This window comes from Budorcas taxicolor, chromosome X (genome assembly GCF_023091745.1).
Source record: "Budorcas taxicolor isolate Tak-1 chromosome X, Takin1.1, whole genome shotgun sequence".
Lineage (NCBI taxonomy): Eukaryota > Metazoa > Chordata > Mammalia > Artiodactyla > Bovidae > Budorcas > Budorcas taxicolor.
The window spans coordinates 24,102,283-24,119,900 of NC_068935.1; the positions used below are offsets into that span (position 1 = coordinate 24,102,283).

A 17,618-nucleotide genomic window follows, 5' to 3' on the forward strand; every position below is an offset into this window, starting at 1 on the left:
ACTTTTGGATTGCAGCCATTCTGACTGGCTTGAAATGTGGTTTTGTGGCTTTGATTTGCATTTCTCTGATAATAAGTGATGTTGAACACTTTTCATGTGTTTGTTAGCCATCTGTGTGTCTTCTTTGGAGAAAATGCCTGTTTAGTTCTTTGGCCCATTTTTTGATTAGATCATTTATTTTTCTGGAATTGAGCTGCAGGAGTTGCTTGTATATTTTTGAGATTAGTTGTTTGTCAGTTGCTTCATTTGCTATTATTTTCTCCCATTCTGAAGGCTGTCTTTTCACCTTGCGAATAGTTTCCTCTACATCAGTTCCGTTCAGTTCAGTCACTCAGTCGTGTCTGACTCTTTCCTCTACATAGAAAACCCTAAAATCTCCACCAGAAAATTACTAAAGCTAATCAATGAATACAGTAAAGTTGCAGGATATAAAATCAACAGACAGAAATCCCTTGCATTCTTATACACTAATAATGAGAAAATAGAAAGAGAAATTAAGAAACAATTCCATTCACCATTGCAACGAAAAGAATAAAATACTTAGGAATATATCTACCTAAAGAAACTAAAGACCTAGATATAGAAAACTGTAAAACACTGGTGAAAGAAATCAAAGAGGACACTAATAGATGGAGAAATATACCATGTTCATGGATTGGAAGAATCAATATAGTGAAAATGAGTGTACTACCCAAAGCAATCTATAGATTCAGTGCAATCCCTATCACTACAAAAAACCTCAAATAGCCAAAGCAGTCTTGAGAAAGAAGAATGGAACTGGAGGAATCAACCTGCCTGACTTCAGGTTACACTACAAAGCCACAGTCATCAAGACAGTATGGTACTGGCATAAAGACAGAAATATAGATCAATGGAACAAAATAGAAAGCCCAGAGATAAATCCACACACCTATGGACCCCTTATCTTTGACAAAGGAGGCAAGAATATACAATGGATTAAAGACAATCTCTTTAACAAGTGGTGCTGGGAAAACTGGTCAACCACTTATAAAAGTGAAACTAGAACACTTTCTAACACCATACACAAAAATAAACTCAAAATGGATTAAAGATTTAAATGTAAGAACAGAAACTATAAAACTCTTAGAGGAGAACATAGGCAAAACACTCTCCAGCATAAATCACAGCAGTATCCTCTATGACCCAACTCCCAGAATATTGGAAATGAAAGCAAAAATATGCAAATGGGACCTAATTAAAATTAAAAGCTTCTGCACAACAAAGAATAATATGTTCTTAAAAAAACATATATTTTAGATTATTATTGACTCACAAATTGCCCAAACTAGATAGAAAATTTAGAAATGAAGGAGAGGCCACGTGTTTTCAATTTTCTGAGACAGTCTCACTTTCAAACTTTCTGTGCCATTGTTCTGTGTGATGTCATTACTAAAGAGGGGCAATTATTTCACATTGAAAACATGATTACTTAAAATATGTGTAAAGAAAATTAGAGTGAAACCTGTAGAGTATTTTGGTAATCAGAAATGTTGAACATCATATTAGTAAAGTATAGAATATTTTTAAAAGTACCATCAGCAGGTTGCAGGCTAACTTAGGCGAAATCATTTTTTACTCTCCAAATCTTGAAAATGACTGCCTTCGTATACAACTGAAGATCTTTCTTTACCCTATAGATCCTGAGACTGCTCTGAAAGGTGTTTTTTACACAGCTTATCTACTGAGAAGTTGTCCATCTTTAGTGACATTTTAGTACTAGAGGTAAGAAAAGTTTTATGAACAGACAAGTTTTTGAAAAGTCTGCTTTTATTTAATTTTTAAAAATATGAGTCATTATAAATGTGTGTTGTATTAGGGTGTAAACATAGTGAATAGTATCATATGATCATTTTAAATCTTTGCAGGGATTTGAGAAACCTGAGTTTGAATTCTAAAAGGAGTAAGAATATTTACCTCAAAAGGCTGTTATGAGGGTTCAGAGAATTAGTAGGAATATGAATTTATCTGATGTAGGGCTTGGTACAAAGTTGTTGAATGGATGAATTTATGAAAGTACTATTTTGTTGAGTCCCTTACTACATGACTGGGACTGTGGTTAGTTCTAGAAGTGACAATGATGGGTGTGCAAAAGACAGATGTGGTTCACTCTCTTTTGAGCTCTTCTGTATTAAATATTAGGCATCATGGCAGACAGAAGAGTTGGCAAGTAATTTTTTAACTTTTAATAAAAATGTTTAAAAGAGATAAATATAAGATCTCAAATTTGCTTTTCATATAGTTTTTGAACTTTAACAAGCAACACATTTAGGGTAGTGAAACTATCCTGTATGGTACTATAATGGTATCCATTTTGTATATACAAAATGCATAGTATGTACAACACAAAGAGTGAGCCTAATGTAAACTGTTGACTTAGGTGACAATGATGTGTCAAAGAAGGTTCATCAGTTGTAACAGATGTATCGCTGATGAAGGATGTTCATAATGAGGGAGGCTGTGAGAGTGTTAGGGCAGGGGGTATATGGAAACTAAATTCTCTGCTTTTTGCTCAGTTCTGCTAAAAAGTAAATTTCTTTAAAAAGATTGTGTATGTGAAAGTCGCTCAGTCATGTCCAACTCTTTGCGACCTCTTAGACTGTAGCTTGCCAGGCTCCTCTGTCCATGGAATTCTCTGGGCAAGAATACTGGAGTGGGTTGCCATTTCCTTCTCCAGGAGTTAAAAAGATTAAATGAGAAAAAAAAAAAAAAGACAAGAAATAATCATGTGCATTTCTTTCTGTCTGAAAGTTGTTAATAGGTTTGTATGTGGGGATTTTCCATTGTAGTACAGACCTCCTTTCTCTACTGCAGGAATCAATCAAGATTTTCTGTAAAGGTCCACTCATAAATATTGTATGCCAAGAGGCAAATATGAATATTATATTATTAATGTGAAGGATTTAAATATTGTTTCCACAATTTTTTACTGACAAAATTCAAAAAATAATAACTATTTGAGTACTTTTTTTGGTATTACAACTGTACTGATGAGAAAAGATGGAATTCTTTTTTTTTTTCTGGGATAACATTTCATTTTATTGAAGTTCAAACATTTGACAGCAGATGTTTATCTGAAAAAACCATACAGATGGTTGGGGCCATACAGAAATAAGCAGTGGTCCAGATTGGGCCCACAGAGCATAGTTTGCCAAGCCCTGTTTGTTGGTTAAATAGGTAAAATAGGGCCAAAGCAGGAAGAGTATAAACTCAAATAATATTAATAACTTGTGTACACAAAGATGTGTTGATAAGCATGCTCTTATGTGTGTTTCTGTATCAAACCCAAAAATAATTTGTTTTAGTTGATTCATTCTTTAATGGGGATGATTGGTAGCTGTTAGTATGCTCCTATTTGAACATAAGGTTTTCCACAGTGAATGACTCTTAAATGACTTAAGGGGAAAAAATAGTTTACTATGTGAGGTGATAGATGTGTTAACTCACCTTATTGTGGTTAAGTTACTATATATTTCACAATATATGTATATATCAAGTTGTTATGGTGTACAGCTTAAACTTACACAATATTATGTCACATATCTCAGTAAAGATGGAAAAAAATGGAACTAGCCAGTAAGATAGATAGATGTTAATTGAAAAAGTTATTTTTTAAACATTTATTTATTTATTGGCCATGCCATGTGGCATACAGGATCTTAGTTCCCCCTCCAGGGATTGAACCTGTGCCCTTTGCAGTGGAAGCACAGAGACCTAACCACTGGACCACCAGGGAAGTCCTAAAAAAGTTATATTTTACTTGAATCTTTAGTCACATAATTTTGACTTCATTTTGGCTCATATAACCAAGAATCTATCATTGCTTGCTACCTTGCCCCTCTTTGCATTCTTTGAATGCAGCGTAAGACTTTGTCCTTGAAAGGAAAATTGAGAAGTATTTTTGTCTGAGAAGCTTTTGACCAATGATAATTTCTCATTTGTTTTCTTCATTATGACTGTAGCTAGAAATATGGGAACCTATTGAGATAGTTCTAGTAGTTTGCATTTCTGTCTAAATTATCCCTAAAATGAGAGTTTACAGAATTGCTTATAATATATTCATCACAAATTTTTTGTCTTAAAATTTTTTTCTTCCAGTTTTATAGATACAATTGACATACAGCATTGTAGAAGTTTAAGGTAAACAGCAAAATGATTTATATACATCATGAAAGGATTATCACAATAAGTTTATTAAACATGCATTATCTCATATAGATACAAAATAAAAGAAAAACATGTTTTTCCTTTTGATGAGAACTCTTAGGATTTGCTCTCTTAACAACTTTCACATTATAGTTATCATGTTGTACATTACATCCCTATTACTTACTTATAACTGGGAGTTTATACCTTTTAACTGCCTTCATACAATTCCCTATCCTCTGGTAACCCCCTGTGTCTTGTAACCATCAATCTCATCTCTTTTTCTGTCAGTTTGTTTTTGAAGTATAATTGACCCACAACACTGTTAGTTCTTGTTACTTAACATAGTGATTTGATATTTCTGTACATTCCAAACTGATCACCAGGATAAGTCTAGTTTTAATTATGTCACCACACAAAGATATTAGTTATTTACTATATTTCCCGTACTGTACATTTCATACCTGTGACTCAGTTATTTCTCAATTTATAATTGGAAGTTTGTACCTCTTCACCTTCCTCACTTCTTACCTCCCCCTCTCCCCTCCCGTCCTGCATCTACCTGTTTGTTCTCCTTATCTGTGACTGTTTTCAAATCTTAACCCTTTTTGGTTTCTCTTTAGATCTTTAAATGGATGAGATGGCTACCACTCAGATTTCCAAAGATGAGCTTGATGAACTCAAAGAGGCCTTTGCAAAAGTTGGTGAGTTGTTTTTTTGTAGGGTAACTATGGTAAAGCGGTGTTTATTTGGCACTAATGAAAGTTATTTCTCTGAAAAATTATGTGAATGGTTAATCAGGAAACTAGTTAAAATCTATGGAATAAAGTTCTAGAAGCCACACTTTAAACTGTGTCATTGCTAATTATAGCTAGTATCTAATATGGTGAAAGGTTTTTAGTCCAAGGTCCCAGTCTAACTGGGGGCTGCTGTGGCTCCTGGAATTTGTAGACAAATTTTGCTTTACCATATTTTTCTGAGGAGAGGATTTGAAGCTTTCACTATATTCTCAAAGAGCCAACTGGCCCCCAAAATGTTAAGAAACATCAGATGATGTTGTGTGTGTGTGTGTGTATGCATGCACGCATGTGTGCGTGTGCATGCTCAGTCATGCAGTCATGTGTGACTCTTTGCAACCCCATGGACTATGGCCCACCAGGCTCCTCTGCCGATGTAATTTTCCAGGCAATAATACTGGTGTGGATTGTCATTTCCTACTCCAAGTGATCTTCCTGACCCACCTGGGAAGCCGGGATGATAGTTTACTTGTAATTAACATGGCTTTGCTGCCTTTTTCATGGATGTATTGTGCTTTTGGATAATGCACACTGTTCTACCTTCTTGAATTAGCATATGTATAAGATGGAAAGGATTAGCATACCATTTGGCTTATCCTTTAACATCATTTAACATGTCTTCAAATTTAGCAGCTATGGAAGTGATTTATAGTATTTACATTCCATTATTTCAGTGCTCAGGTCAAGTCAGTAAAGATAATGAGAAAACAGGGTAAGACCTGACTATTGATGTATGTACTCAACAGGAGCTTTCAGAGGGAGAGTATTACTGTTTGATATCTTCTTGATATGAAGTTAAATCATAATAATTTGTTATTTAAACCAGAATCTACTCTTTGACCTGTGTTGGAAACCCCATTAGTGAAAAGTGAGGAAATACACATCTCTTGTTGTTCAGTCATGTCCGACTCTTTGTTGACCCCATGGACTGCATCATGCCAGGCTTCCTTGTCCTTCACTATCTCCTGGAATGTGCTCAAACTCATGTCCATTGAATCGGTGATGCCATCCAACCATCTCGTCCTCTGTCACCCCCTTCTCCTCTTGCCTTCAATCTTTCCCAGCATCATGGCCTTTTCCAATGAGTCAGCTCTTTGCATCAGGTGGCCAAAGTATTGGAGCTCCAACTTCAGCATCAGTCCTTCCAATGACTATTCAGGGTTGATTTCCTTTAGGACTGACTGGTTTGATCTCCTTGCTATATTCCAATATATTTGTGAGTATTTTTATGAAGGCATTTGGTAATAACAACATGCCTTGGGAAAGGTGATGACAGCCCCCCACTCCAACAGCCAGAGTGACTATTCATAATCCCATCAGAATTCTAACTAGGGAAAAATAGTCCTGAATTGTTAACATGACTATGTGTCTGTATGAAAAAAAGCCAGTTAACTTGCCATAGATACCACTTACTGGACTACTTAATGTACTACTCAGTTTAATATTAGATTGATTATGGAAAACAGCAGGTGGATTCTTGGCTGCAAGACTGTTTAAATCACATTATTCTATAGAAATTGTGTTTTTTTTTAATCATTGTTTCCTTTGAACTTTCTGTTTTATTTTTATTCATCTTAGTGTTGGGGACAGCCTAATTTTTTTTTTTTTGGTTATCCATTTTATTTTTTGAATTTATTTTTAATTGGAGGATAATTGCTTTACAATGTTGTATTGGTTTCTGCCTAATTTGCTTTTTTATTGTTAGAATTTTGGTGTGGATACCTTATTATTGCTATTACTTAATCTTCAAGGCCTCACCTCCTCAAATCTATGTTTATTGTTGAATACAGGTTTTGTTCTTACGTGCAGTATCTTAGAAATATTTGTGTGAAATATTTTAAAAAATTAAAGTTAATTCATATATCATTTACCTGATGGCACTGGAATAGTTTTGTCAGTAAAAGAGCTTAATTGCTCTTTTAAAGCTTAATGATATAAAAAAGGGTTGACCAATTATCTCCAAGGAAGAAATGAGGCTAAATTGGGCTAATGAGAAATCAATTAGAACTTCGACTGCAAGAAAGGGTCATTGTGGAACTACTGTCTTACTTTAAATCATATATTTTGGAGGGTTTAGGGTAGGCAAAGACCTTCTCAAAGCTGAAAGACTGGACCATGTGTGTTACTGAAGCCCTACCAGGCATATATTCCTGTGATATGTAGACTCTTATCACTCTGTCTGCTATAAACAGGAATTCTGGAGTCCAAAATTTCTACCCGATCCACATAGTATTCTTTGTATTTCCCCTCAGTATCTAGCTCACTGTTGTACACGTTTAGTTTTCAATACATAAATAATTGCATTCTAAGGAATTATACATAGTCTTTTCATGTCCTAGGACTTTATCACAAAGGGTCTTTGTTATGAAGATTTTCATCATGGTAGAATTTATTGCCGAAGGATTTGGCCATTACAGTGTAAAACATAAAATTTGTATTTTTCAGCATATTAGAAGCTGTGTATAGTCTTTCAGAAAAGTGTTTAAAGACCCAACTGAATCTAGATTTTCTTTTAAAATCTTTGTAGTTTTTAGTTATTCTTATTTACAGAGCCCTTAGGCAATTATCAAAGGTATTATGGAAATCCCTTTTTTTTCTTCCTTCAGGGAAACTTGTTTTTAAAAACAAGCTCCATAACTTATTTTCCTGACAAGGACAATTCTTTTTTATGGGGAAGGAAGGGAAGACTACTTTATCTCCGTTCAATTGTGACAAAATATGGAAATCATTATATGATTTTTCCCATCTATTAACAATAATAGCCTTGATTATCTCTTTAGAAATTCAGCAAAATCATAGTGTATGGAGAAAATCTCTGTAATTACCACTAATCATGGGTTTTGTTCAATCAATTAATAGTTCTTTAAAATTCCCTTTATTAGCAATAAAAATCGAGTACTAAGACTTAAAGTTCTCCTTTCACTCACTTTCTGCACCTGCTTAATATTAAGTTCCAAGCAGTATATTTTCATCTAATTATTTTCATTTTCTCAATATTTGTTTCCAGTATTTCTCAATGGGATAACAGAAGCCTTGGCTTTCATTTTTGTCTTACATCATGATGTTTCTGTTTTAATTTAAATGCTGTAAGGCTACATCAATTCATTCTAAAGAAGAATATATCAAGATTTTCAGAACACTTAGGAAGCAAATATTTTACCAAGTATAAAATGTCTTTTACATTATGAAACTTTAATTTTGTTAGGGAAGCTAGAGGTCATTTGAAAGATTACTTGTCATAAAGGTAAATTCATGTAATGTAGAAATTCTCAGATTGGCTTTAGTCCTGCAAACACTTACATCTGACTTTTTTCTTTCCTAAGCAGTAGCCACTCTGCTTTACAAAACAAAACAAAATAGGAATTCTACACTTTTGAAGTTAAAGAATGATGGGGCTTCATAAGTGACTAGGAATACTGTGGGTATATTCCTTTGAGGCTGCCCACCAAACTAAGCCAAAATTTTTTGTTTATGGTGATTGTAGCTGTACCAGATTTTCTCATCTAAGGAAGTTAAGTGATTTCAAATTACTTGATATTCTCTAGTATATAAAAATCACATCCAGATGATGTGACAAAAACTACAGTGGTTTCATTTACTTTTAGTATTCAATAAAATGACACCAGTGCATATTTGTTTAATTACGGCTTCAAACATAAAAACTGGCCAGAAGGGAATGGCAGGACATACTTAAAGTGATGAAAGAGAAAAGCCTACAACTCAGATTACTGTACCCAGCAAGGATCACATTCAAATATGAAGGAGAAATCAAAAGCTTTACAGACAAGCAAAAGCTGAGAGATTTCAGCACCACCAAACCAGCTCTTCAACAAATTCTAAAGGATCTTCTCTCGACAGGAAACACAGAAAGGGAGTATAAACTTGAACCCAAAACAACAAACTAAATGGAAACGGGATCATAGTTATCAATAATTGCCTTAAATGTAAATGGGTTGAATGCCCCAACCGAAAGACAAAGACTGGCTGAATGGACACAAAACCAAGACCCCTATATATGTTGCCTACAAGAGACCCACCTCAAAATAAGGGACACATATAGACTAAAAGTGAAGGGCTGGAAAAAAGATATTCAACACAAATAGAGACCAAAAGAAAGCAGGAATAACAATACTCATATTAGATAAAATAGACTTTAAAACAAAGGCTGTGAAAAGAGACAAAGAAGGACACTACATAATAATCAAAGAATCAATCCAAGAAGAAGATATAACAATTATAAATATATATATGCACTCAACATAGGAGCACCGTAATACGTAAGGCAAATGATAACAAGTATGAAAGGGGAATTTAACAATAACACAGTAATAGTGGGAGACCTTAATACTGCACTCACACCTATGGATAGATCAACTAAACAGAAAATTAACTAGGAAACACAAACTTTAAATGATACAACAGACCAGTTAGACCTAATTGATAACTATAGGACATTTCACCCTAAAATAAGGAATTTCACCTTTTACTCAAGTGCACAGGGAACCTTCTCCAGGATAGATCACATTCTGGGCCATAAATCTAGCCTTGGCAAATTCAAAAAAATTGAAATCACTCCAACCATCTTTTCTGACCACGATACAGTAAGATTAGATGTCAGTTACATGAGAAAAAATATTAAAAATTCCACAGTATGGAGGCTGAATAACATGCTGCTTAATAACCAAAAAATCACAGAATGAATCAAAAAAGAAATCAAAATCTGCATAGAAATGAATGAAAATGAAAACACAACAACCCCAAACCTATGGGACACTGTAAAAGCAGTGCTAAGGGGAAGGTTCATAGCAATACAGGCTTACCTCAAGAAACAAGAAAAAAGTCAATTAAATAACCTAACTCTACACGTAAAGCAACTAGAAGGAAGAAATGAAGAACCCCAGGGTTAGTAGAAGGAAAGAAATCTTAAAAATTAGGGTAGAAATAAATGCAAAAGAAACAAAAGAGACCATAGCAAAAATCAAGAAACCTAAAAGCTGGTTCTTTGAGAAAATAAAAAAAAAAATTGAAAAGCCATTAGCCAGACTCATCAAGAAACAAAGGGAGAAGAATCATATCAACAAAATTAGAAAGGAAAATGGAGGAATCACAACAGACAATACAGAAATACAAAGGATCATAAGAGACTACTATCAGCAACTATATGCCAATAAAACGGACAACTTGGAAGAAATGGACAAATTCTTAGAAAACTACAACTTTCCGAAACTAAGCCAGGAAGAAACAGAAAATCTTTTTTTTTTTTTTTTTTTTTGCATGTTATTTGTTTGATCTTTATTTTTTTATTTTACAATACTGTATTGGTTTTCCCATACATAAACATGAATCCGCCACAGGTGTACATAAATTCCCACTCCTGAAGCCCCCTCCCACCTCCCTCCCCATACCAACCCTCTGGGTTATCCCAGTGCACCAACCCCAAGCATCCTGTATCCTACATCAAACCTAGACTGGTGATTCGTTTCTTATATGATATTATACATGTTTCTATGCCATTCTCCCAAATCATCCCACCCTCTCTCTCTCCCACAGAGTCCAAAAGTGTGTTCTGTACATCTGCATCTCTTTTGCTGTCTCTCATACAGGGTTATTGTTACCATCTTTCTAAATTCCATATATATGTCTTAGTGTATTGTATTGGTGTTTTTCTTTCTGGCTTACTTCATTCTGTGTAATAGGCTCCAGTTTCATCCACCTCATTAGAACTGATTCAAATGTATTCTTTTTGATGGCTGAGTAATACTCCATTGTGTATATGTACCACAGCTTTCGTATCCATTCATCTGCTGATGGACATCTGGACAGACCCCATCACAAGCATGGAAATTGAAACTGTGATAAGAAATCTTACAGCAAACAAAAGTCCAGTACCAGATGGCTTCACAGTTGAATTCTACCAAAAATTTAGAGAAGAGCTATGAAATTAAAAGACACTTAGGCTGTCTTTTTTTTTTTTTAACTTTATTTTACTTTACAATACTGTATTGGTTTTAATAAAAGACACTCAAGGCTGTCTTTTCCCCTTGCTTAGAGTGTCCTTTGTTGTGCAAAAGCTTTTAAGTTTAATTAGGCCCCATTTGTTTATTTTTGCCTTTATTTCCATTACTCTGGAGGTGGGTCATAGAGGATACTGCTGTGATTTATGTCAGAGAGGGTTTTGCCTATGTTTTCCTCTAGGAGTTTTATAGTTTCTGGTCTTACATTTAGATCTTTAATCTATTTTGAGTTTATTGTTTGTATGGTGTTAGAAAGCGTTCTAGTTTTATTCTTTTACAAGTGATTGACCAGTTTTCCCAGCACCACTTGTTAAAGAGATTGTCTTTTCTCCATTGTATATTCTTGTCTCTTTTGTTGAGGATAAGGTGTCCATAGATGCATGGATTTATCTCTGGGCTTTCTATTTTGTTCCATTGATCTATATTTCTGTGTTTATGCCAGTACCATACTGTCTTGATGACTGTAGCTTTGTAGTAGAGCCTGAAGTCAGGCAGGTTGATTCCTCCAGTTCCATTCCTCTTTCTCAAGATTTCTTTGGCTATTCAAGGTTTTATGTATTTCCCATACAAATTCTGAAATTATTTGTTCTAGTTCTGTGGAAAATACCGTTGGTAGCTTGATAGGGATTGCATTGAATCTATAGATTGCTTTGAGTAGTATATTCATTTTCACTACATTGATTCTTTCAATCCATTAACATGGTATATTTTTCCATCTATTTGTGTCCTCTTTGATTTCTTTCACCAGTGTTTTATAGTTTTCTATATATAGGTCTTTAGTTTCTTTAGGTAGATATATTCCTAAGTATTTTATTCTTTTTGTTGCAATGGTGAATGGAATTGTTTCCTTAATTTCTCTTTCTGTTTCCTCATTGTTAGTATATAGGAATGCAAGGGATTTCTGTGTGTTAATTTTATATCCTGCAAATTTACTATATTCATTGATTAGCTCTAGTAATTTTCTGGTGGAGATTTTAGGGTTTTCTATGTAGAGGATCATGTCATCTGCAAACAGTGAGAGTTTTACTTCTTTTCCAATCTGGATTCCTATTATTTCTTTTTCTGCTCCGATCACTGTGGCCCAAACTTCCAAAACTGTGTTGAATAGTAGTGGTGAGAGTGGGCACCCTTGTCTTGTTCCTGACTTTAGGGGAAATGCTTTCAATTTCTCCCCATTGAGGATAATGTTTGCTGTGGGTTTGTCATATATAGCTTTTATTATGTTGAGGTATGTTCCTTCTATTCCTGCTCTCTAGAAGGTTTTTATCATCAATGGATATTGAATTTTGTCAAAGGCTTTCTCTGCATCTATTGAGATAATCATATAGTTTTTATCTGTCAATTTGTTAATGTGGTGTATTACATTGATTGATTTGGGGATATTAAGGAATCCTTGCATCCCTGGGATAAAGCCCACTTGGTCATGATGTATGATCTTTTTAATATGTTGTTGGATTCTGATTGCTAAAATTTTGTTAAGGATTTTTGCATCTATGTTCATCAGTGATACTGGCTTATAGTTTTGTTTTGTTTTGTTTTGTTTTGTTTTGGCATCTTTGCCTGCTTTTGGTATTAGGGTGATGGTGGCCTCATAAAATGAGTTTGGAAGTTTACCTTCCTCTGCAATTTTCTGGAAGAGTTTGAGTAGGATAGGTGTTCAGTTCAGTCACTCAGTCATGTCTGAAGCAACTGACAAAGAATTAATGTCAAAGATATTCAAGCAACTCTTGCAGCTCAATTCCAGAAAAATAAACAACCCAATCAAAAAATGGGCCAAAGACCTAAACAGACTTTTCTCCAAAGAACACATACAGATGGCTAATAAATACATGAAAAGATGTTCAACATCACTCTTTATCAGAGAAATGCAAATCAAAACTACAATGAGGTACCATTTCACACCAGTCAGAATGGCTGCTATCTAAAAGTTTACAAGCAATAAATGCTGGAGAGGGTTTGGAGCAAGGGGAACCCTCTTATACTGTTGGTGGGAATGCAAACTAGTACAGCCACTATGGAGAACAGTGTGGAGATTCCTTAACAAACTGGAAATAGAACTGCCATATGACCCAGCAATCCCACTGCTGGGAATAGACACCGAGGAAACCAGAATTGAAAGAGACACGTGTACCCCAATGTACATCACAGCACTGTTTATAATAGCCAGGACATGGAAGCAACCTAGATGTCCATCGGCAGACAAATGGATAAGAAAGCAGTGGCACATATACACAATGGAGTATTACTCAGCCATTAGAAAGAATACATTTGAATCAGTTCTAATGAGGTGGATGAAACTGGAGCCTATTATAGAGTGAAGTAAGCCAGAAAGAAAAACACCAATACAGTATACTAATACGTTTATATGGAATCTAGAAAGATGGTAATGATAACCCTATATGTGTAACAGCTAAGAGACACAGATGTATAGAACAGTCTTTTGGACTCTGGTGGAGAGGGCTAGGGTGGGATGATTTGGGAAAATGGCATTGAAACATGTATATTATCATATGTGAAATGGATCACCAGTCCAGGTTCGATGAATGAGACAAGGTGCTCGGGGCTGGTGCACTGGGATGATCTAGAGGAATGGGATGAGGAGGGAGGTGGGAGGGGTGTTCAGGATGGGGAACACACGTACACCTGTGACGGATCCATGGCAATGTATGGCAAAACCACTACAATATTGTAAAGTAATTAGCCTCCAATTAAAATAAATAAATTTATATTGAAAAATTAAAAACTACAGCCCAACCAAATAAATACATAAATAAATAAACAGACCAGTGCTCTTTCACTGTGCTGTCTGGTTAATTATCCAAAATCACTGCAGATGGTGACTGCAGCCATGAAATTAAAAGACGCTTACTCCTTGGAAGGAAAGTTATGACCAACCTCGATAGCATATTTAAAAGCAGAGACATTATTTTGCCAACAACGGTCCATCTAGTCAAGGCTATGGTTTTTCCAGTGGTCATGTATGGATGTGAGAGTTGGACTGTGAAGAAAGCTGAGTGCCAAAGAATTGATGCTTTTGAAGTATGGTGTTGGAGAAGACTCTTGAGAGTCCCTTGGACTGCAAGGAGATCCAACCAGTCCATTCTGAAGGAGATCAGCCCTGGGATTTCTTTGGAGGGAATGATGCTGAAGCTGAAACTCCAGTACTTTGGCCACCTCATGAGAAGAGTTGACTCATTGGAAAAGACTCATGCTGGGAGGGATTGGGGGCAGGAGGAGAAGGGGACGACAGAGGATGAGATGGCTGGATGGAATCACTGATTCGATGGACGTGAGTCTGAGTCAACTCCAGGAGTTGGTGATGGACAGGGGGGCCTGGTGTGCTGCAATTCATGGGGTCGCAAAGAGTCAGACATGACTGAGTGACTGAAGTAAACTGAACTGGTTGGAAATTAAGTTCTCAGGACAGTCTGATAGCCATGTTTTGACTGTGTAGAAGATAGGTGTACAGATTATAGGTGTGTTGGGTAAGAACAGGAGCATACATATGTGTGTGTGTGTTCTTGTGTGTGTGTGTGTGTATTTTAAGTGTTCCCACTTAAACATGTTAAAAGTGTTCCCAGTGGCAGCAGGTGGGAAATCATGGCCAATTTTGAGTTGGAAATTTTGAGTTGGGAAACAGTTGATACACAACATTCTTGATTGCCTGGTCTCTAGCCCTCTAATCTTGTCCAGCCTTCAGCTGTACTTGACCTCCACCTTTGGGGATCCACTATTATGATGAACTCTTTGGTAGCAACCTCTATTCTACTGTTAGCTGGGACTCATTAAACTGCCTCTTTTATGTATTTGCTGGAATGAGCTACCTCAAAAGGTGTAAGTTGTGAAAGACAAAATCCGTGTTTATCTAAGCATCTGGAGATGTTTAGCATCTCCCTTTTCTAAAGTTTTAATGGCAAATGAAAGCTCAACTTTATTGCTTAGATCTGAGGATGGAATATAATCTAAATTCTTCTGCACAAATTTCTTGGCTGAGTCTTAAATTAATATTTTGTGTGCTTTCACAGGCGGTCAGGATCGTGTGTGTGTGTGTAAATCCATTATTGCTAGATACATCAATTCCTTTTGTCATTTTTTAGTGCAAAAAAATTGTGGAGTTTATTGGTTAAACTAAATGGAACTTTTAAACACAGCATTTTGTAAAGGATGTGCATCTGCACTTGATTGGTTTTCTTCTTTAAGTCCTAATGAGCACTGTCCGCAGTGGGTTAGTAAAGAAGTTGCATATGTATTGCAGATGAGGACACAAACATGTGACCTGTTTATAAAGAAAGACACTACATTTAGACAGAATCAAGGCTGGATAAAGCAACACACAGACACACACACACACACACACACACACACACAAAACCTAAGAGTCAAGGGAAATCCTGGTTTTTCTCACTGTCAGATTTATAAGACAAAGTAGCACCCCAAAAGATGCATTTGAAGTGATAGATTGCACCACATTCCACCTGGACATGGGCAGTGTAAAACAGCAGCTAAAATCAAAACCACTTGAATTCTGGCTCAGCTTTCTCCAGACAAGTACTTAAAATAGCTTAAATAACAGGATGCAAGGGGAGGGAAAACATTTCCTTTTAAGGATATGCATTCTTGGTGTGATTCAAACTTCTGCAGGAACATGGCTGTATAATAAGTTTATTTACTTTAAGGTTACTTGGGGGGAGGGTTTGGGGAGAGTTAACTGACATCTAAAATAATACTTCTTAAGAGCATAGTAAGGTTTTGTGTTTTTTTTTTGTTTTGTTTTGTTTTTTAAGTGCAGATGTGAATCTACACGTGTCATCATAGACAGACAGACAGACAGAATCTGTTGATAAAAACATTTGATTCCTTTCTGATGAATTTAGCAGCCAGTATAAAAGACAGAGGCCTCTCTGGTACACCCTTGGGAGCATCTTTGTGTGTGTGTGTGTGTGTGTGTGTGTGTGTGTGTGTTTTTAAGTATAGCAATTTTTCTTTAAAAATAGAACACTTGATTCATTTCTTGAAATTTAGCTCTGGACTCTATGTGGGAACTTTGTTCAATAGGTAGGTGGAGTTTCTTCTCCCCTCCTCTCTCTAGCCCGTCAGTGTCTACCCACACTGACCATATTTTCTGAACCAAAAAGTTGAGACCCATGCTTACAGAAACATTGAAAATGCTCTAGATAATATAGGCTGTGGTCAAAAATACAATGCTGGAACAGAAGAGTGTTCGAAATGCAAAACTTGTTCCACCCCATGCCAATGAGTAGTTAATGAAGAAGGGGCAAATGAGCCAGAAAGGGCCTCCAGAATATTGACAGCTTTAATGAGAAAATAAAAGACTACCATTATGCCAGGAGGTTGTGATTTCCAGTTGTTAAAACTGTTTTGTGTGTGTTTTGGCTGGAGATTGGGAATAAAATTAGCCTAAAACTCTCTTAAAGTAATTGCACCCTATTTTGTCTTTCAAGTACTTTAGCAGCTGGGAGATTTTCTAAAATTAATCTCAAGCTGCCTTTTAAGGCTCCCTCTGCCTTCTTATTGAAATTAAAATTGTTTTCTTCAAAAGGTATGATTTAGAGACAGAAAGCCTTGCAGTAATTTACTAGTACTAACACTAAAATGCCTTTGATCTCAGGAGGTAGTACAAGCTTGCTCTGCTTTTAAAATATGGAGAAACAGAGTAGGTAAAAGGTAAAACTTTACAAATATGTAGAAGAAGATGACACGTGGTCAACTATTCTTTTGCCATACCAGGAAAGATACAGGAGAGAGATTCCAAGTAACTCCAGACTTTATAAGGATTTTGAAGCCACAGTTTCAAGTAAGAACCAAACGTTCTGTCTGGTTAATTCTGTATCTTTGGTGTCTAGCCCTGTGCCTGCCACAGAATAGGTACTTGATTTGCTCTGGAGGTTGATTCATGCTATGCAAGTACACAGTTTTTCTTAATAAAGTCAAAGCAGGTTTCTACATTTAGAATGAGAGAGAGGTCCTGACCTGCCAGCCATCACTGGTAGTCTACTTGGATACTCCTTGGTGGGTGTGTTCACTTAGAAAACCAAATTACAGATCTGAAGGCTGCTGGGTGGGGACAGAATTAGAACAAAGGGAATGAGATTGAATGTTATTTAAGGGATATTTTTGTCCTCAGGGTTTCCTGATGGAGTGCCATTCAGTCTATCAGTGCTATTTCTTCATTTTTTGCTCATTGTTGTTTGCTTATTTATGTTTTTAAAATGCTCATTAGATTAGAGCATTATTTTCCTGGTTTAATACTTGAGGATCCTGATAAGAACCTACTGTATAGCACAGAGAACGCTCAATATTCTGTAATGACTTACATGGGAATAGAATCTAAAAAAGAGTAGGTATATGTATATGTATAACTGATTCACTTTGCTGTACAGCAGAAACCAACAACATTGTAAATCAAGTATACTCCAATAAAAATTAATTTAAAAATACTTCAGGATCACTGGTTCAACAAAAATAATTTTTCCCTCTGCTTATTCTGTGCAAGAAACTGTGCTACATACTGGGGTTGGAGAAAGATTTAGGAGAATCTTTATCAAGAGATTTTTACAATCTCATAAGATTGTCAGGTAATGAGAAATTCATATTCCTCCAGACCCCCTTTAAAACATTTCTG

General features: G+C 35.7%; 1 protein-coding gene across 3 annotated transcripts in view; it reads left to right on the forward strand.

Annotated features, from left to right (window-relative positions):
- Positions 1–17,618, forward strand: part of PLS3 (plastin 3) — a 99,864-nt gene that overhangs the window by 46,579 nt on the left and 35,667 nt on the right. Inside the window, exons 1-2 of one of the 3 annotated variants that reach the window (XM_052662837.1) lie at positions 1,672–1,743; positions 4,788–4,868. The exons of 1 other annotated variant lie outside the window; for it this stretch is intronic. In XM_052662837.1, coding sequence (XP_052518797.1) covers positions 4,796–4,868 — 73 coding nt within the window. In that variant the 5' untranslated portion in view covers positions 1,672–1,743; positions 4,788–4,795. Of the gene's footprint in view, positions 1–1,671; positions 1,744–4,787; positions 4,869–17,618 lie in introns of those variants that run through there. One more of the 3 variants, XM_052662836.1, reaches the window with a different exon arrangement.